The sequence below is a fragment of the Cherax quadricarinatus genome, chromosome 43 (assembly GCF_038502225.1).
Source record: "Cherax quadricarinatus isolate ZL_2023a chromosome 43, ASM3850222v1, whole genome shotgun sequence".
Lineage (NCBI taxonomy): Eukaryota > Metazoa > Arthropoda > Malacostraca > Decapoda > Parastacidae > Cherax > Cherax quadricarinatus.
The window spans coordinates 6,284,361-6,306,994 of record NC_091334.1 but is presented as its reverse complement, the minus strand read 5'-3'; the positions used below and the strand labels follow the sequence as shown (position 1 = coordinate 6,306,994).

General features: G+C 39.5%; 1 protein-coding gene across 3 annotated transcripts in view; it reads right to left on the bottom strand.

The window, feature by feature from the left end:
- Positions 1–22,634, bottom strand: part of Ube4A (Ubiquitination factor E4A) — a 76,253-nt gene that overhangs the window by 29,999 nt on the left and 23,620 nt on the right. For 2 of the 3 annotated variants that reach the window (XM_070093520.1, XM_070093521.1), the window contains exons 7-10: positions 19,619–19,813; positions 14,224–14,921; positions 8,702–8,905; positions 195–336 (exon numbers count right to left, since the gene is read on the bottom strand). In XM_070093520.1, coding sequence (XP_069949621.1) covers positions 195–336; positions 8,702–8,905; positions 14,224–14,921; positions 19,619–19,813 — 1,239 coding nt within the window. The remainder of the gene's footprint in view (positions 1–194; positions 337–8,701; positions 8,906–14,223; positions 14,922–19,618; positions 19,814–22,634) is intronic. The other variant, XM_070093522.1, reaches the window with a different exon arrangement.

Below are 22,634 nucleotides of genomic sequence, written 5' to 3'. Positions count from 1 at the left end.
TCATATGTAAGCATATTTGATGAAAGCAAGTGTAGGAAAGTGGTCTTTGGAGTTTGTGTGTGTGTTGGGTTTTGGGGGTTGGAATTACTCTATTTCATCAATTTATGTCTGTGTTTTTCTGGAGAGAATAGCTAAGTAACAAGTGTATTCAATGTACCTTAATATTGAGCAACAAATTATACTCTTAATATTACCTCTTTAGTGAGTCTGATAAGTGTCTGGATGGTGTGTGCTCCAAGCATGTTATGAAAGCGAGCCAAGAGAGACATGTGCTGGAAACTGCTCTCCCTTTCTGCTCGCTGAGTTGTAGGCAGATTCAGCCACTCTCCACTATCCCTGTGGAACAAAGTTTATAAACATTCTTATGTTAATCAACGTGAAAAATATAAAAAAATTTGGAAGATCTATCTACCAGAACAGTGTCTCCACAAGTACAATATTATGAACGTTATCACAGTAATATCAATTAAATACAGAATTACACACTAATAGTATATTGTAGTTAAGTAAGTTGCAATGACAAAATCTGCATTCAAATTCTGTTTTAATTATTAAGAGGTAAAGGATGTAAACATATTAACATGGCTCTGAAGTTGATGGAGGGATCAACACAACCTTCTTCAATCACCAAATGCTAATGACTGAAAAAAAAATAAGCTATGCTGTATTTAGTTTATAAACCTGAAACCAAGCCATGTTTGGATTAACAATCATTCCAGACAACTGATTACTGATGTTTAACACTTAAACTGTCCAAACATAGATCTACGTTTGCCCAAGTAGCACTCCGAACGTAGATCTACATTTTATTTTTCATTCATTCAAATTTGGTGTCATAGGCCTGAGTCGCCTAGACACAAGAGAATGGGTCTGTGCCCTCAGCGTGCGCAGTATGAAAAAAATCGGGGACACTGGGGTACCACGTGGTAGCACCAGTTAGTTTCAGCTTCATCTTGGGTCAACATCATGGTAAACCCCCGTGATTCACTCACGCCTCGTTGTATTAACACACTACTATTCATGGACATTGAAACAGAACATGAGTTTAGTGGATCTGGCACTGATCTGGCCACTAATGATGAAGGAATTAGTGAAACTATTGATGACAACCCAGATGACCCTCAGCCCATCACCTCTGGGATGGCCAGTGTGGCTAATGTGGTCAGTGTGGCCACAACAGACCCTCAGGCCAGTACCTCCGGGGTTGCTAGTGCTACTACCCAAAGGCAACTCCGCAAGAGGAAATTATCATTTTCCATGCATTATGGTGATGATAATGAAAGTGATATAAGTGACGATAATGAAATTTATTTTATGCTCATAGAGAATTCATCGAGTGAAAGTGATTATCATTATTCCCCAGTGAAATATACTTTTAGGTGGTGGCGCCTACCTTCAGGAAGTGTGCCATACGCAGTCAGCGGCAAGGGTCGTGGCAGGTCACGATCCAAAACCCCAGCAACTGACAGTGATCATGAAGGTGAATATGCTGGGATGGAGGAAGAGGGGGGTGGCATGATGCCTGGACCTAGTGGCGAGGTGGGTGGGCAGACAAAGGACCACCCTCTCAACCATGTGCTGCCTCCACTCTTTTCCCTCCTCCTGCTCCCCCACACCCCATGCCACAGGTCCACCTTGAACCATGTGACCACGAATGGAACTGGACAGAAAGTACACCATTCATGCCACATCCTTTCAATTTTGATGCCAATGGAAGTGGCATCATGCCACACTGTCCCATCACAAATGAGTCTACAGAGTTAGACTATTTTCAACTACACTTTGATGAGCTGATAATGAACCTGATTGTTACCCAGACCAACATGTACTACCGGTATACAATGGACAACACAGATGTTTCAGAATCGTCACGCCTGCACAGGTGGAAAGATACAACTGTGGCTGAAATGTATTTATTCCTTGGCATTGTCATGCTTATGCCACACACATATAAGAACAATACAGCAGAGTACTAGTCCACAGACCACTTCATCAGCACTCCAGTGTTCCATGACCTCCTTCCCTGCAATTGATTCACTCTGTTGCTACGAATGTTGCACTTCTCAGACAGGAATACGCCAAACCAAAATAACCTCCTGTACAAAATCAGGGAATTGTTTATGTATCTGAAGCAAAAATTCAGTGCCTACTTTTATCCATTCAAGAACATTGTTGTTGACGAGTCCTGATTCTGTTCAAGCGACGCCTGTTATTCAAACAATATATACCAAACAAACGTATTTGCTTTGGTATAAAACTCTTTGTTATGTGCGACTGAGAGACTGGTCTTGTGTTGGACATCATTATCTACACAGGAAAAAACACACTTGACGATACCAGGCACACGTTGGGCATTTCTGGTGACGTTCGCACGATGATGCAGCCATACCTTGGCAAAGGTCATACATTGTTCACAGACAACTGATATACAAGCCCTATGCTCACAGATTTCCTACATGTGAACAATACTGATATATGTGGAACAGTGAGAAAAAGTAGAAAAAAAGCCAAGGTTTCATGCCAATGACATGGCATGTCAAATGGGACTTGCTGTTGACCATCCACAGAAACGAGATGGTTCAGACAGACAGATTGAGCAAGCTCAACAATCAACCTCTTGTAAAGCCAGCTGCTGTCGTCAACTATACAAACAATGTGCGATTAGTCGACAAGTGTGACATGATAATAGGGTTTGTTGACTGTGTGTAGGAGTCGCAAATAGTATATACAGTGGACCCCCGCATAACGATCACCTCCGAATGCGACCAATTATGTAAGTGTATTTATGTAAGTGCGTTTGTACGTGTATGTTTGGGGGTCTGAAATGGACTAATCTACTTCACAATATTCCTTATGGGAACAAATTCGGTCAGTACTGGCACCTGAACATACTTCTGGAGTGAAAAAATATCGTTAACCGGGGGTCCACTGTAAAAGTGTTTTTCCACCTTGTGGACATGGCAATACTCAATGCCTTCAACATGTACAAAATAGAGACTGGGAAGTGACAATGATGTGCAGAATTCACCTTCAATGCCATCAAGCAGATAGTGAAAAAGTATGGCATCACACCTATACCTGCCACTCCACAGTGACCTGTCACCCCACAACCAGAGGGGAAAGTGCCAAACAGAATAATCCCTAACTGTCTCTGCCTGATACCAATACCATCTACTCCAAAGAAGAAGTACTCTCAGAAAAGGTGTGTTGTGTGTACTTACACTACACAAGAGACCCCAAGTGTGAAAAGACACACGATTCATATGTCAGCAATGTGGGGTGGCACTGTGTATGAATCCATGCTTCTTGGAGTACCATACAGTGGTGGACTTCTAGAAACATAAATGGGACCTGTAAATACCTTGTATGTATATATATGTACACAATAGTATGTGATTGAACCAGGTGTACAAATTCATTTATCAGTGTGAACATGTGTGTTTGTGATAGTTTTTTTTTTTTTTTTTTTTTTCAACAAGTCGGCCGTCTCCCACCGAGGCAGGGTGACCCAAAAAAAAGAAAGAAAATCCCCAAAAAGAAAATACTTTCATCATCATTCAACACTTTCACCACACTCGCACATTATCACTGTTTTTGCAGAGGTGCTCAGAATACAACAGTCTAGAAGCATACACATATAAAGATACACAACATATCCCTCCAAACTGCCAATATCCCAAACCCCTCCTTTAAAGTGCAGGCATTGTACTTCCCATTTCCAGGACTCAAGTCCGATTATATGAAAATAACCGGTTTCCCTGAATCCCTTCAATAAATATTACCCTGCTCACACTCCAACAGATCATCAGGTCCCAAGTACCATTCGTCTCCATTCACTCCTATCTAACACGCTCACGCACGCTTGCTGGAAGTCCAAGCCCCTTGCCCACAAAACCTCCTTTACCCCCTCTCTCCAACCCTTTCGAGGACGACCCCTACCCCGCCTTCCTTCCCCTATAGATTTATATGCTTTCCATGTCATTCTACTTTGATCCATTCTCTCTAAATGACCAAACCACTTCAACAACCCCTCTTCTGCCCTCTGACTAATACTTTTATTAACTCCACACCTTCTCCTAATTTCCACACTCCGAATTTTCTGCATAATATTTACACCACACATTGCCCTTAACCCTTTGAGGGTCGACAGGCCCTCTCCGAAACTCGTTCTCAGGGTCGGCCAAATTTAAAAAAAAAAAAAATTATTTTCTCTTATGAAAAGATAGAGAATCTTTTCCCGATCATAACGACACCAAAAGTTTGAAATTTGATAGAAAACTTACGGAATTATGCTCTCGCAAAGTTAGCGGTCTCGGCGATGTTTACGGATCGGCGATTTTGCCCACTTTGAGCCCCATTTTCGGCCAATTTCACTGTACTAGTCGACAAAAAACATGAATATTTCGGTAGAACTCCATTTTTTCTATCGAATGGGTGCAAGAAACCACCCATTTATAAATTCAACTATCCAGTACAGTGGTCAGAATTTAGCAATTTTGCCAATTTCACACAAATTTCAAAAGATGCCAATTTCGGAATAGGGTCCAGAATAAACAAGAAAGACATTCCTGGCACTAAAATGACATTTCCTCTAGTCATTAGTCACGTCTCAAGGCCCCTCTTATATTCTTTTGCTTTCCACTTTGAATTTTTATTCTCACAAAAAATATAAGATTTACTGTTATGCAGACTACTGCATTAGTGTAAAAAATGGTATAAATATTATTGGTGCACTTGTGAAAGAATATTAGACTCACCAGTTGACGTGTATTGCACGCTTGGCACGATTTGTTTACTTTTGAAGTTTGGTAAAAATCGAACATTTCTGCTACTTTGAGCTCAATTTCAAGGCACCTTTCATTGTAAAACCAGTCAAAATCATCCCAATTTCAGTAATATGTCTTCCATTCTATAAAATGAGACCAAGAAAACTAGAATACAACAATAAATACTATACGAAAATACACTGCAAAGTCGCTGATTTATTAAAAAAAATGGAAAAAGTTTTTTTTTTCTCATTATGCACCGTGTGCTGCAGGATTTTTTTTAGACTGTGCACACTGACCACATAGACCCATTCTTTCATATGAAGGCCTACCAGCTTTCTCCCACTAGATTTGAGGTCGCTAGAATTTACGAGTACTAGTACGTCAAAAACCCCTACGCGTAAGACGTACTAGTACGACGAAAACCCTCAAAGGGTTAAACAGGACATCTCCACTGCCTCCAACCGTCTCCTCGCTGCTGCATTTACCACCCAAGCTTCACACCCATATAAGAGTGTTGGTACTACTATACTTTCATACATTCCCTTCTTTGCCTCCATAGATAATGTTTTTTGACTCCACATATACCTCAACGCACCACTCACCTTTTTTCCCTCATCAATTCTACGATTAACCTCTTCCTTCATAAATCCATCCGCCGACACGTCAACTCCCAAGTATCTGAAAACATTCACTTCTTCCATACTCCTCCTCCCCAATTTTTCTTTATCTAAATCATTTGACACCCTCATCACCTTACTCTTTTCTATGTTCACTTTCAACTTTCTACCTTTACACACATTCCCAAACTCATCCACTAACCTTTGCAATTTTTCTTTAGAATCTCCCATAAGCACAGTATCATCAGCAAAAAGTAACTGTCAATTCCCATTTTGAATTTGATTCCCCATAATTTAATCCCACCCCTCTCCCAAACACCCTAGCATTTACTTCCTTTACAACCCCATCTATAAATATATTAAACAACCATGGTGACATTGCACATCCCTGTCTAAGACCTACTTTTACCGGGAAGTAGTCTCCCTCTCTTCTACACACCCTAACCTGAGCCTCACTATCCTCATAAAAACTCTTTACAGCATTTAATAACTTACCACCTATTCCATATACTTGCAACATCTGCCACATTGCTCCTCTATCCACTCTATCATATGCCTTTTCTAAATCCATAAATGCAATAAAAACTTCCCTATTTTTATCTAAATACTGTTCACATATATGCTTCAATGTAAACACCTGATCTACACATCCCCTACCCACTCTGAAACCTCCTTGCTCATCCGCAATCCTACATTCTGTCTTACCTCTAATTCTTTCAATTATAACCCTACCGTACACTTTTCCTGGTATACTCAGTAAGCTTATTCCTCTATAATTTTTAGTCTCTTTTGTCCCCTTTCCCTTTATATAAAGGGACTATACATGCTCTCCGCCAATCCCTAGGTACCTTCCCCTCTTTCATACATTTATTAAACAAAAGTACCAACCACTCCAACACTATATCCCCCCCTGCTTTTAACATTTCTGTCATGATCCCATCAGTTCCAGCTGCTTTACCCCCTTTCATTTTACGTAATGCCTCACGTACCTCCCCCACACTTACATTCTGCTCTTCTTCACTCCTAAAAGATGGTATACCTCCCTGACCAGTGCATGAAATTACTGCCTCTGTTTCTTCCTTAACATTTAAAAGTTCCTCAAAATATTCTCGCCATCTACCCAATACCTCCATCTCCCCATCTACTAACTCCCCTACTCTGTTTTTAACTGACAAATCCATATTTTCCCTAGGCTTTTTTAACTTGTTTAAGTCTCTCCAAAATTTTTTCTTATTTTCATTAAAATTTCTTGACAGTGCCTCTCCCACTCTATCATCTGCTCTCCTTTTGCACTCTCTCACCACTCTCTTTACCTTTCTTTTACTCTCCATATACTCTGCTCTTCTTATAACACTTCTGCTTTGTAAAAACCTCTCATAAGCTACCTTTTTCTCTTTTATCACACCCTTTACTTCATAATTCCACCAATCACTCCTCTTTCCTCCTGCCCCCACCCTCCTATAACCACAAACTTCTGCCCCACATTCTAATACTGCATTTTTAAAACTATTCCAACCCTCTTCAACCCCCCCACTACTCATCTTTGAACTAGCCCACCTTTCTGCCAATAGTCGCTTATATCTCACCCGAACTTCCTCCTCCCTTAGTTTATACACTTTCACCTCCCTCTTACTTGTTGTTGCCACCTTCCTCTTTTCCCATCTACCTCTTACTCTAACTGTAGCTACAACTAAATAATGATCCGATATATCAGTTGCCCCTCTATAAACATGTACATCCTGGAGCCTACCCATCAACCTTTTATCCACCAATACATAATCTAATAAACTACTTTCATTACGTGCTACATCATACCTTGTATATTTATTTATCCTCTTTTTCATAAAATATGTATTAGTTATTACCAAATTTCTTTCTACACATAGCTCAATTAAAGGCTCCCCATTTACATTTACCCCTGGCACCCCAAATTTACCTACTACTCCCTCCATAACATTTTTACCCACTTTAGCATTGAAATCCCCAACCACCATTACTCTCACACTTGATTCAAAACTCCCCACGCATTCACTCAACATTTCCCAAAATCTCTCTCTCTCCTCTACACTTCTCTCTTCTCCAGGTGCATATACGCTTATTATAACCCACTTTTCACATCCAATCTTTATTTTACTCCACATAATCCTTGAATTAATACATTTATAGTCCCTCTTTTCCTGCCATAGCTTATCCTTCAACATTATTGCTACTCCTTCTTTAGCTCTAACTCTATTTGAAACCCCTGACCTAATCCCATTTATTCCTCTCCACTGAAACTCTCCCACCCCCTTCAGCTTTGTTTCACTTAAAGCCAGGACATCCAGCTTCTTCTCATTCATAACATCCACAATCATCTCTTTCTTATCATCTGCACAACATCCACGCACATTCAGACTTCCCACTTTGACAATTTTCTTCTTCTTATTCTTTTTAGTAATCTTTACAGGAAAAGGGGTTACTAGCCCATTGTTCCCGGCATTTTAGTTGACTTTTACAACACACATGGCTTACGGAGGAAAGATTCTTATTCCACTTCCCCATGGATATAAAAGGAAAATTAATAAGACCAAGAACTATTAAAATAAAATCAAAGAAAACTCAGATGAGTGTGTATAAATAAATGTGTACATGTATGTGTAGTGTGACCTAAGTGTAAGTAGAAGTAGCAAGACGTACCTGTAATCTTGCATATTTATGAGACAGACAAAAGACACCAGCAATCCTACCATCATGTAAAACAATTACAGGATTTCGTTTTACACTCACTTGGCAGGACGGTAGTACCTCCCTGGGTGGTTGCTGTCTACCAACCTACTACCTGTGATAGTATGATCACTAATTCAGTACCAAACATTTGTGTCTCAACAAGAATTGGCTATGAAATCAAAAGATCTGCAACAAAGCATTATTATCATAACATGAAAACAACAACAAACAGAAAAGAAGTAGGAAAAAATGATAAATGATAATAGTTTCTGCAAGCAGCAGTACTCCACGTTACTGACACCTCATCATTTAGCACCAACTTTGCGAGCTAATATCTCGGTAAGTACTGGCCCTAAAATTTTTTTTTGTCCTATATAATTTATAAAACTGCGCTCTTCATTTAAAGAAAAAAAAAAAAAAAAGATTTTTTATTTTTCAAAATATTCGGAGTGCTACGTGAGTGAACGTAGATCTACATTTGGACAGTTTAAGGGTTCAAGTAGCTAGTACTGAACCATTCATTACAATTGGTGATGGAAGGGGAGGAGTTACCCAATTTTTTAGAAACAGTGTTTTGCTAGAGAAATACAAGAGCACACAGACAGCTACCTTTCTTTCTGACTTTCTCGAAGCTGTGACATATACGACAACCCTTCATCTAACAAGAAAATGGCATCATTTATCAAGAGGTTGACAAAGCGTAGGAATAATGGAGGTTTGGCAGACTCCATGTTAGCCAGAGATTCTTCAGCTAATTCTGTAAATCTTTTTCGATGTTTAGGCATTTCCCACAAGTATTTCATCACCTCGTACCTGGAAGAATGTGACAATGATAATGGCACTATCAATCTTTGAGCATGTATAATAGAAACTTAAGTTAAAATTAATCATTATTTTACCAACAGCACAATTTTTTTTTTTCAACACGTTGGCCGTCTCACACTGAGGCAGAGTGACTCAAAAAAGAAACTTTTTCACCATCATTCAACACTTTCATCATCATTCACACACATTCACTGTCTTTGCAGAGGCACCCAGATATGACAGTTTAGATGTTACTAAATAGCCAATATCCCAAACCCTTTCTTTAACCCTTTGACTGTTTTGGTCATATATATATGTCTTACGAGCCAGTGTTTCATACATATGTATACTCAATAATTCTTGCAAAGGTTAGTGGATGAGTTTGAGAATGTGTGTAAAGGTAGAACGTTGAAAGTGAACATAGAAAAGAGCAAGGTGATGAGGGTATCAAATGATTTAGATAAAGAAAAATTGGATATCAAATTGGGGAGGAAGAGTATGGAAGAAGTGAATGTTTTCAGATATACATGTACTTGGGAGTTGACGTGTTGGCGGATGGATTTATGAAGGATGAGGTTAATCATAGAACTGATGAGGGCAAAAAGGTGAGTGGTGTGTTGAGATATATGTGGACAAAAAATGCTACCTATGGAGGCAAAGAAGGGAATGTATAAAAGTATAGTAGTACCAACACTCTTATATGGGTGTGAAGCTTGGGTTGTGAATGCAGCAGCGAGGAGACGGTTGGAGGCAGTGGAGATGTCCTGTCTAAGGGCAATGTGTGGTGTAAATATTATGTAGAAAATTAGGAGTGCAGAAATTAGGAGAAGGTGTGGAGTTAACAAAAGTATTAGTCAGAGGGCTGAAGAGGGGTTGTTGAGGTGGTTTGGTCATTTAGAGAGAATGGATCAAAGTAGAATGACATGGAGAGCATATAAATCTGTAGGGGAAGGAAGGCAGGGTAGGGGTCATCCTTGAAAAGGTTGGAAGGGGTAAGGGAGGTTTTGTGGGCGAGGGGCTTGGACTTCCAGCAGGCATGCATGGAAGTGAATGGGGACGAATGGTATTTGGGACCTGACGATCTGTTGGAGTGTGAGCAGGGTAACATTTAGTGAAGGGATTCAGGGAAACCGGTTATTTTTATATAGCCGGACTTGAGTTCTGGAAATGGGAAGTACAATGCCTGCACTCTAAAGGAGGGGTTCGGGATATTAGCAGTTTGGAGGGATACTTTGTGTATCTTTATACGTACAGTGGACCCCCGCATAACGATATTAATCCGTTCCTGAGAGCTCATTGTTATGCGAAATTATCGTTATGCGAATGAATTTTCCCCATAAGAAATAATGGAAATCAAATTAATCCATGCAAGACACCCAAAAGTATGAAAAAAAAAAATTACCACATGAAATATACATTTTCCTACACACAAAGAGAAGGATACATGCACAATAGTAGAGTAGTACATGCACAATATACATGTATATTGTGCATGTACTAGTCTACTAAATGAAGAATAAATGACACTTACCTTTATTGAAGATGCAGCAATGACTGATGAGACACTGTGTCCTGGGAGTGCCTTTTCCTCCTGAGTACTGTAGGTCCTGTTTGGCATTTTCTTCCAGAACATGCCTTATCACACTGTGTATGCCACTACGATTCTTAAATCTCTCAAACCAACCTTTGCTGGCTTTAAATTCACCAATATGAGCACTAGTTCCAGGCATTTTTCCCTGTTCACCTGGGTGTTAGTCGACTGGTGTGGGTTGCATCCTGGGAGACAAGATTAAGGACCCCAATGGAAATAAGTTAGACAGTCTTCGATGACACTGACTTTTTTGGGTTATCCTGGGTGGCTAACCCTCTGGGGTTAATTGTTTCTTGGTATTCTCAATAAGCCACACCAACAACGGTGCTACAGCAGCAGCAGCAGCTGACAGTGCTACAGCAGCAGCAGCAGCTGACAGTGCTACAGCAGCAGCAGCAGCTGACAGTGCTACAGCAGCAGCAGCAGCTGACAGTGCTACAGCAGCAGCAGCAGCTGACAGTGCTACAGCAGCAGCAGCAGCTGACAGTGCTACAGCAGCAGCAGCAGCTGACAGTGCTACAGCAGCAGCAGCAGCTGACAGTGCTACAGCAGCAGCAGCAGCAGCTGACAGTGCTACAGCAGCAGCAGCAGCTGCTGACAGTGCTACAGCAGCAGCAGCTGACAGTGCTACAGCAGCAGCAGCTGACAGTGCTACAGCAGCAGCAGCTGACAGTGCTACAGCAGCAGCAGCTGACAGTGCTACAGCAGCAGCAGCTGACAGTGCTACAGCAGCAGCAGCTGACAGTGCTACAGCAGCAGCAGCTGACTGTGCTACAGCAGCAGCTGACAGTGCTACAGCAGCAGCTGACAGTGCTACAGCAGCAGCTGACAGTGCTACAGCAGCAGCAGATGGTACTACAGCAGCAGCAGATGGTACTACAGCAGCAGCAGCAGCTGACGGTGGTACAGCAGCAGCAGCAGCTGACGGTGCTACAGCAGCAGCTGACAGTGCTACAGCAGCAGCAGCTGACAGTGCTACAGCAGCAGCAGCTGACAGTGCTACAGCAGCAGCTGACAGTGCTACAGCAGCAGCAGATGGTGCTACAGCAGCAGCAGCAGCTGATGGTGCTACAGCAGCAGCAGCAGCTGACAGTGCTACAGCAGCAGCAGCATCAGCAGTTGACCATGGTACCACAGTATTTCGATAATATTTCTCACCCTTTTTACCTTCAGAATCCTCCTTGCTCCAGCATTTACAACCCATGTTTCACACCCATATATGAGTGTTGGTACCACTATACTGATACATTCCCTTCTTTGCCTCCATGGATAACATTCAATGCATCACCCACCCATTTTTCCTTCATCAATTCTGTGGTTAACCTCATCCTTTATAAACCCATCTGCTGATGAATCAACTCCCAAATATCTGAACACATTCACTTCTTCCATACTCCCTCCAATGTGATATCCAGTTTTTTTTTTACCTAACTCATTGAATACTCTCACCACTTTACTCTCATCTATGTTCACTTTCAACTCTCTCCATTTACACATCCTTCCAAATTTGTCCACTAACAATATCAGCAAAAAATGACTGTCAACTCCCATTTTGTATTTGATTCCTCATAATTTAATCCCACCCCTCTCCCAAACACCCTAGCATTTACTTCTTTTACAACCCCATCTATAAATCTGTTGAACAACCATGGTGACATTACACATCCCTGTTCAAGGCCTACTTTTGCTGGATAGAGAAATTTAATATAAAACAATGAAAGTTATATGGGCCTGAATTAAATGGGTTGTGACAATGTGGATCTGCAGTTCATACATAGCCAGTAAGCTAGGTTTAAAGTCTATTGATATTTGTGCAGTTTATAAAGAAAAAAGTAACTAATTCAGCAGTTGACCAGGAAAGCCTGGCATCAAGCTGGGGGAAAAAGGCATGAAGATAGACAAACATTTTAGAAACTTATCTAATTTTTTTTTTTTTTTAACAAGTCGGCCGTCTCCCACTGAGGCAGGGTGACCCAAAAAGAAAGAAAATCTCCAAAAAGAAAATACTTTCATCATCATTCAACACTTTCACCTTACTCACACATAATCACTGTTTCTGCAGAGGTGCTCAGAACACAACAGATTAGAAGCATATATGTATAAAGATACACAACATATCTCTCCAAACTGCTAATATCCCAAAACCCCTCCTTTAGAGTGCAGGCATTGTACTTCCCATTTCCAGGACTCAAGTCCGGCTATATAAAAATAACTGGTTTCCCTGAATCCCTTCACTAAATATTACCCTGCTCACACTCCAACAGATCATCAGGTCCCAAATACCATTCGTCTCCATTCACTCCTATCTAACATGCTCATGCACGCTTGCTGGAAGTCCAAGCCCCTCGCCCACAAAACCTCCCTTACCCCTTCCTTCCAACCTTTTCGAAGATGACCCCTACCCCGCCTTCCTTCTCCTACAGATTTAAATGCTCTCCATGTCATTCTACTTTGATCCATTCTCTCTAAATGACCAAACCACCTCAACAACCCCTCTTCAGCCCTCTGACTAATACTTTTATTAACTCCACACCTTCTCCTAATTTCCACACTCCTAATTTTCTGCATAATATTTACACCACACATTGCACTTAAACAGGACATCTCCACTGCCTCCAACCACCTCCTAGCTGCTGCAGTCACAACCCAAGCTTCACACCCATATAAAAGCGTTGGTACTACTATACTTTCATACATTCCCTTCTTTGCCTCCATAGATAATGTTTTTTGACTCCACATATACCTCAATGCACCACTCACCTTTTTTCCCCCCTCATCAATTCTATGATTAACCTCATCCTTCATAAATCCATCCGCCGACGCGTCAACTCCCAAGTATCTGAAAACATTCACTTCTTCCATACTACTCCTCCCCAATTTGATATCCAATTTTTCTTTATTTAAATCATTTGATACCCTCATCACCTTACTCTTTTCTATGTTCACTTTCAACTTTCTACCTTTACACACTCCCAAACTCATCCACTAACCTTTGCAATTTTTCTGTAGAATCTCCCATAAGCACAGTATCATCAGCAAAAATAACTGTCAATTCCCATTTTGTATTTGATTCCCCATAATTTAATCCCACCCCTCTCCTGAACACCCTAGCATTTACTTCTTTTACAACCCCATCAATAAATATATTAAACAACCATGGTGACATTACACATCCCTGTCTAAGACCTACTTTTACCGGGAAGCAGTCTCCCTCTCTTCTACACACCCTAACCTGAGCCTCACTATCCTCATAAAAACTCTTTACAGCATTTAGTAACTTAGAAAATTAGAATAAATTAGAATAACATAATTATTCAGTCCACAATCAAGCTTTTTTTTACTTCATCATGTTTGAAGTGGGAAGAACTAGTAGCTCAGTAGATGTTTAGCCCTTAGGTTGCCAGATGGAAAAAATTGACTGAACCCAAGTATTTGAAAGTGCCTAACTAATAAAATTTCAATGGATAGTCAAAGACATTGAAACTATGTTGAAATACCTTACTCCATAACACAGCATAAAATTACAATAGTATGAATCCAGTTTATCATATATGCTACTGAAGTTAGCAGAGGCTGGCAAAACTACTAATGCAAAACAGATATTGTGTTAAACATGTGGAGTATTAAAGAATTTTGGGGGGAGATTCTCCCCAATTCACATGTGGTTACTGTACATACATTAACTGATAATATATGGCTGGTACGTTGAAAGAAGAAAAGAAGACTTTGTACTTACATAGGTCTTCTATAGTTAAACTTCTCCTCAAAGGAAACACTCTGGCCTGTCATTTCAATGCTGACAAACACATGTATAAGAGCAGTGACAAGCTGTGGAGATGCAGGATGCTTTGTAAATAGATGCTCTCGGCAACCGGCGAGTAGTCCTCCACTTGAACTACCGCTCTCTGGAAGTAGAGTTTCTAAACATTCAGCGAGATGGGCACGAAGATGAGGATTGTTCATGCGTTTAGGAGAGCCCATGAACACAACTATGAAAGACATGAGGTGGGGCAGTATCAGGATGCCTCCAGTAGAGCTTAAGAGAGGTGCACTATATCTCCGAACAGAACTGATTGTCTCTGTAAGAGTCTCAACTAGGAATTCGGGGATACATTGTAAGAAAATGTGTACATCAGTATCTTCAGGAAGTGGTACTTTAACTTCCTGTAGTGCTGTTGGTGGACTAAGTTGATTTGGAGGGCAAAGTGCCATTTGTACCAACCATTCAGCAGAAGCTGCTAGAAACTGGAGTAAACTTTCCACCATGTTAGGTTCAAATATGGCAGCTTTAAGGGAGAGGAGACTAGTGGTGCGTGACTCCATGTGCGAGCGCATCATCTCTGTAGCAGGTGAGCCTTGAGCAGACGCATCTTGGAACTCATGTTGCATACGTCCCAGCTCCTGAGACAACTTGTGAAGCTTCTGCTGAACCACCTGCCAAGAATACACAACTTACTTCCAAAGTGCAACTATTTTATTACTTGAATATAAGTATGTATAAGAAGGAAATTAAAAGTGAACACAGGAAAAAGTCAGGTGACGAGGGTGAACAATTTAGGTAATGAAAGTTTGGATATCAGATTGGAAGGAGGGAGTATGGAGGAAGTGAATGTGTTCAGATATATGGGAGTGGACTTGTCAGTGGATGGGTCTATGAAAGACAAGGTGAGCCACAGAACTTATGTAGGGTAAAAGGTGGGCAGTGCATAGAGGCATCTGTGGAGACAAAAAAAGGGAATGCATGAGAGTATAGGTACCAACACTCATATGTGTGAAGCATGAATTGCAAATATTGTATTGAACATTCTCAAAGTTTAGATTTATGGTTTTTGTAATGACTTTCAAGTAGATTTCACTTTACATACAAAGATATGAAGTATTTGGATAATGCAATGAAAACTTATTTAGCTTAAGAATCTAAATATCCTGGTAAGCACTTAAAAAAAAATCTACAATTTTCAATATAAAATATCTAAAAGTGTATAAATTGTGAGTAAATACCATTTTCTATTCTTCTTGTGCATTAAGCTCAAACTTAAGACAAGATCTGCTTTTCATAAAAACACCACTTCATTAAGCATTCCTCTAACTCTAAATCAACTTAGTCCACCAACTACAGTGTGTGGTGTAGTTGGTGGACTAAGGTGATTTGGTCGGCAAAGTGCTGTTTGTACTACTCTGGCTGTGGCAACTGTTAATATACTGTATTTATCTTTTTCTTTCTTTCTTTCAACACACCTGCCGTATCCCACCGAGGCGGGGTGGCCCAAAAGGAAAAACGAAAGTTTCTCCTTTTACATTTAGTAATATATACAGGAGAAGGGGTTACTAGCCCCTTACTCCTATTTGTTATCTCTGCTCATTTAATTTCTTCTACCTTTCCTAATTTGTGCTTTCTCCAGTAATGCAAGATATTAAGTGGTAAAAACTATTACAAATAGCTATCTCCCAAGACAACCAGTAAAAAAAGAAGACTAAAATCATTAACCCTCTGAGGGTCCAGACCCCCATCTGAAAATTTCCTACAGGGTCTAAGAAAATGCAAAAAATAGTTTTTATTATATTTTCTTATGAAATGGTAGATAACCTTTTTCTGAAGGTAATAAAAAAAATTATGAAATTTGATCAAAAATTGGCAAAATTACACTCTTGCGAATATTGCTGTGTCAGCGATATTTATGCATTGGCGATTTTGTTCACTTTGAGTCCTATTTTAGGCCAATTACATTGTTTCATTAGACTAAATCCTTAGATATTTCACTAGTATGTGTTCCATTTTATCTACTCAGCACAAGAAATTACCCAATCAACTATTTTAACCCTTTCAGGGTCCAAGGCCAAAATCTGAAGTCACGCACCAGTGTCCAAGAATTTTCAAAAAAAAAATTTGTTATTTTTTCTTATGAAATCGTAGAGAATCTTTTTGTGAAGGTAATAAAACAAAAAGTACGAAATTTGGTGGAAAATTGACGAAATTATGCTCTCGCGAATTTTGATGTGTCAGCGATATTTACGAGTCGGCGATTTTGCCGACTTTGACTCCCATTTTAGGCCAATTACATTATTCCAATCAACCAAATTCTTAGCTATTTCACTAGTATTACTTCTATTCTATCGACTGAGCACAAGAAATCGCCAAATCAACTGTTTCAACTACAAACTAAAGTGATCGGAAATTGTTAATTTGGCCAATTTAACACAAAGTTCAAAATATTCCAATTTCAAAATAGGCTCCAGAATAAACAATGTAGGTATTCCTGGAACTAAACTAACATTTCCTCTGTTCATTAGTTACATTTTGAGGCTTTACAAATAAATTCTATTTTGATTTTTTATTCACATAATGAATTTTTATTCACACCAAAAAATAGAAGATTTACTGTTATGCAATACTGTAATAATTGTATAAATATCATCACCATATTTGTGAATGTATATTAGACCCACCAGCTGACGTGTAGATGTGTGAGGTCGTTTGTTTACTCTTGAATATCGGCAAAAATTTAACATTTCCGCTACTTTGAGCTCAGTTTCAAGCCATTTCCAGTGCTAAAACCAATCAAAATCATCTCTATTTCTGTAATATGTCTTCTATTCTATCAAATGAGACCAAGAAATCGCAAATACAACTATAAAAAACATACGAAAAAACACTGCAAAGTCGCTGTTTTAATCGAAAAATCATGATTTCAGTTTTTTTCTCTCATTATACACAGTGTGCTGCAGGATCTGTTTTATGTGGTGCACACATACCACATACATGTATTCTCTCATATCTAGGCCCAAATGTACCACTCACAGTTTATCAGAGTGAGCTGAGCTCATGGCGTAGATCTACGGTTTGGACACTCACCGTAAAGCCGTAGATCTAAGGGACGAACCCTGAAAGGGTTAACTACCCAATAAAGTGATTGGAAATTGGTAATTTGGCCAATTTCACACAAAGTTCGAACTACGGTGAAACCTTGGTTTTCGTTTGCCTTACTTTTTGTCAAATTCGGTTTTTGATGACTTTTTTTTTTGTCAAAATATTGTCCCAGTTTTCATTCATCACTTTGGTTTTCATTCGCCGTACCAAACGTGTCCGTCTGCCCACACCCACATGAAGGATCCCATGCACACATTCTGAGTCAGTCTGGCTTTGTTTCTCATTGAGTGAACATTACCCTGCGCATTCATACAAAACATTTCGTAATAATCCATTGTTTTTTTGCGCTTGTTTATTGAGCGTGACTGCTAAATAAGCCACCATGGGGAAAAAGAAAGTTCCGAGTGCCAGTCCTTTGATAAAGAAGGCGAGAAACACAATAGAATTCAATGGTGGTAGAGGGTGGTAGTGATGGTGGTAGAGGCTAGTAGTGATGGTGGTAGAGGGTAGTAGTGATGGTGGTAGAGGGTAGTAGTGATGGTGGTAGAGGGTAGTAGTGATGGTGGTAGAGGGTAGTAGTGATGGTGGTAGAGGGTAGTAGTGATGGTGGTAGAGGGTAGTAGTGATGGTGGTAGAGGGTAGTAGTGATGGTGGTAGAGGGTAGTAGTGATGGTGGTAAAGGGTGGTAGTGATGGTGGTAAAGGGTGGTAGTGATGGTGGTAAAGGGTGGTAGTAATGGTGGTAGTGGTTGTGATGGTGGTAGTGATGGTGGTAGTGGTGGTGGTAGTGATGGTGGTAGTGGTAGTGATGGTGGTAGTGGTAGTGATGGTGGTAGTGGTAGTGATGGTGGTAGTGGTTGTGATGGTGGTAGTGATTGTGGTAGTGGTTGTGATGGTGGTAGTGATTGTGGTACAGGGTGGTAGTGATGGTGGTAGAGGATGGTAGTGATTGTGGTAGTGTGGGGTAGTGATAGTGATGGTGGTAGAGGGTGGCAGTGATGGTGGTAGAGGGTTGTAGTGATGGTGGTGGAGGGTGGCAGTGATGGTGGTAGATGGTAGTGGAGGGTGGTAGAGATAACCTCTCCCGTCCTCGCCATCTTCCATACACCAACAAGAGTCTTCAATAAAGGTAAAAGTGATTTAAATGTTCATTTATCCATTTCATTAGTGCTTTATATTTATTTCTCATTGTTTTCTCTATGTAAAACTATAGTTATTCTCTATAAAATGTATTTTTTGTTAATAATTTTTGGGTGTCTGGAATGGATAAATTGGATTTACATTATTTCTTTTGGGAAATATTGCTTTAGTTTTTGTCAGAGACTCTGGAACAAATTAAAGACAAAAACTGAGGTTCCACTGTATTTCAATTTCAAAATAGGGTCCAGAATAAACAAGGCAGGCATTCCTGGCACTAAAATAACATTTCCTATGTTTATTAGTTACATTTCCAGGCTTGACACAAATTCCATTTTGATTTTTTATTCACAAAATTTTTATTCACACCAAAAAAATAGAAGATTTATTATGCAATATTGTAATAATTGTATAAATAATATCAGCACATTTGTGAATGCACATTACACCCACCAGCTGACGTGTATTGGATGCGTGATGTCATTTGTTTACTCTTGAACATTGGCAAAAACCAATCAAAAACCAATTAAAATCATCTTTATTCCTGTAATACATCTTCTATCAAATGAGACCAAGAAACTGCAAATACAACCATAAAAACCATATGAAAATACACCACAAAGTCACTGTTTTAATCCAGAAACATGGTCAGTTTTTTCTCATTATGCACTGCATGCTGCAGGATTTGTTTCATATGGTGCACACTTACCACAGCTGCATTCTCTCATATTTAGGCCTAAATTTACTGCTCACAGCTTATCTGAGTGAGCTAAGCTCATGATGTAGTACCACAGCATGAACTATGGCATGGGGTTAAATCAAAGGGTTAAATCCTCAATACAGTGATGTACAATTCACATTTTTCAAATCAATTAATGAAACAGAATACAATGAGTGATGAAACAAGACTGATAAAATACTTTCAACAACTGTTTCAACTAATTTAGATAACAGTTTAATTTAGAGCAAAAATATCAAGTTTCTGTATATCAAATGACATTTTTTGAAGATGAAGATTATGGATCAAGACGACTCACAAAATCGTAATGACCGTGGTATGGTTTATGGATCAAGACACCTGTAAAGGCATTGGCATTCAATTTTTTCTTATATTATATGTGACTGACCTGTATCCCAAGGTGCAGTGCTCTGTGTGTCAAGAAAAAGCAGGCACTGATGAAGGAATATTCCTTGGAGTGCGAGCGAGTCGAGTTCTCTGGATGCGGGACAAGTGTGGTCTGTTTCCCAAGGTCTCCTGTGTACGCTCCTGGCACTCCATTATTGTTACTCATTCGTGGAGCTGCACAATACGTAGGATCAACCTGCAATAATCAGTTAGAGCATCGCTTAAAAAATAATTTTCCCAGCGGAATTATGTTATGGATTGTAAGAGACTTGTTTAATATATCACAGGTTGCCCACTAATGCAATTCAAAAAGAAAAAATAAATTTACCATCACTAATGTCTTAGCTGCCTTTCTAGAAGGGATCAGATCAGACTGAGTTTTGGAGGGGGTAAGAACAGTGCCTGCAGTTTTTAAACAGAGGAGAAAGGGGAGGTCACAATCTTTTTGCTAAAAGAGCTATCGAGCAAACAATGATGGAAATGTCTTTCATCAATATCATGCCTTCATGGAAAAGGGTCAATGATTTAAAACAAAATTATCCCAACTAATTCTATTTTATTTCTTATCTACCAACCAAACTAACTTATAAATGCATACCATTACCTAAGTCTCTTAATACAGTGGACCCCCGGTTTACGATATTATTTCATTCCAGAAGTATGTTCAGGTGCCAGTACTGAACGAATTTGTTCCCATAAGGAATATTGAGAATTAAATTAGTCAATTTCAGACCCCCAAACATACATGTACAAACGCACTTACATAAATACACTCACATAATTGGTCGCATTTTATTTATTTATTTATTTATTTAAAAATTTGAGCACACATACAGAGGTACAAAAAATACAGATAAGAGCAGCATGCCAAAGCCACTTACACTATGCATAGCATTACGGGCTGGCTTAAAATTAACTTAAGATGAACTAAGCAATGATGACATCAGTGATAAAACTTTAATGTAAACAGATTACTATAAAGCACAAGTGAGTATTACAAAGACAGGTCATATGGTTGTATGCATTGTTGTACATTCAGTAGAATGGAGTATTCTGTTAGGTAGTGTATTTAAAAAATAATAAAGTTAGATTGGGTTTTAGGTTTAACATTTATGTGATATAATTGTGAGAAACATTTAAGATATACAATTTATAAGGTTCAGTTATTCAGTATTTATTTGGTTTTGGGTGAGTAAGTGATCTTTGAGAAGAGACTTGAATTTATAAACAGGTAGTGTTTCTTTTATATTTACAGGTAATGAGTTCCAGATTTTAGGGCCTTTTATGTGCATTGAGTTTTTGCATAGTGTGAGATGGACACGAGGAACATCAAGGAGTGATCTGTGCCTTGTGTTATGGTCATGAGTTCTGTTGAGGTTGGCAAGGAGATGTTTGAGGGGAGGGTTAATATCAGAGTTAAGTGTTCTATGTATGTAATAGGTGCAGTAATAAGTATGAATGTTTTGTATGGTGAGTAGGTTTAGTGTATTGAATATTGGTGGAGTGTGCTGCCTATAGTGAGAATTTGTTATCATTCTAACTGCAGCCTTTTGTTGGGTAATTAGTGGTCTGAGATGGTTACTTGTTGTTGAGCCCCATGCACAAATTCCATAGGTGAGATAGGGGTAAATAAGAGAGTGATATAGGGCCAGGAGGGCTGACTGTGGAGCATAGTACCGTATCTTCGATAGTATGCCTACAGTCTTGGAAATTTTCTTAGAAATTTGTTGTATATGTGTATGAAATTTGAGTCTATTATCAAGGTGGATTCCTAAGAATTTTCCCTCTGTTAGCTTTGTGATAGGTGATCCGTTTATCATTATGTTAAGAGGGACATCTGTAGCTCTGTTACCAAACTGAATGAAGTAGGTTTTGTCAATGTTTAGTGTAAGTTTGTTAGTCCTCATCCAGGTAGATATTTTCTGTAATTCGGTATTTACAGTATTGGCTAGCGTGACTGGGCTCGGGTGGGAGAAGACGTATGTAGTGTCATCTGCAAATAGTGTGGGTTTGAGTAATTGCGAAGCATTTGGTAGGTCATTTATCTATAGGAGAAAGAGAAGAGGGACACCAACTGTAATTGGTTGTGCAGAAGAGTTTGCCCCATTTGCATACACATATTGGCTTCTGTTGCTGAGGTATGACTTGAGGTAGTTGCGGGAGTGCCCTCTTATACCATAGTGTGACAATTTTACGTGGAGCAAGTCATGGTTAACTGTATCAAAAGCTTTACGTAAGTCAATGAAGATCCCCAGTGGGACTTCTTTTTTCTCTATTGCAGTGTATATATGTTCTAGCATGTGTATAATAGCATCACTAGTATTTTTATTTGGCCTGAATCCAAATTGGCAGGGGTTGAGTATGTTTTGGGAGATAAGGTAGGAGTAGATTCGTTTATGAATTAATTTTTCGAAGATTTTTGAGAGAGGGTGTAAGTTGGATATTGGCCTATAGTTATTCAACTCTGTTTGGTCTCCTCCTTTGTGGATCGGGGTGACCCTTGCTATTTTGAGTACTGTAGGGAAGGTGGAGGATTCAATGGATTTGTTAAAGAGTGTTGCAATGATTGGTGATAGCACTTGTGACACTTTTTTGTATATAAAGGGTGGTAAGGTATTTAAATCTCCTGCCTTGTTTTTTAGCGTGTTGATAATAAGGGAGACTTCGTATGGGTTAGTCGGAGCTAGGAACAGTGTGTTCGGGTAGTTGCCAGTGAGGTAGTCATTTGGTGGGGTATCTGAGCTTGGGATTTTATTGGCAAGGTTTTGTCCTATAGTGGAGAAGAAGTCATTGAGTCTGTTTGCTGTTTCTGTTGGTGGGAGTTGGGGTTCATCTGATTTTGCTAATTTTATTTCGCTATTTCGTGATATCTTTTTTGTTCCTAGAATTTCTGATAGGGTTTTCCAGGTCTTTTTTATATCACCTCGTAAGTTGGATAATCTGTTCTCATAATACAATTTTTTTGCCCTTCTTATCAGGCTGATCATTAAGCGGGGGTCCACTGTATAACTTTAATT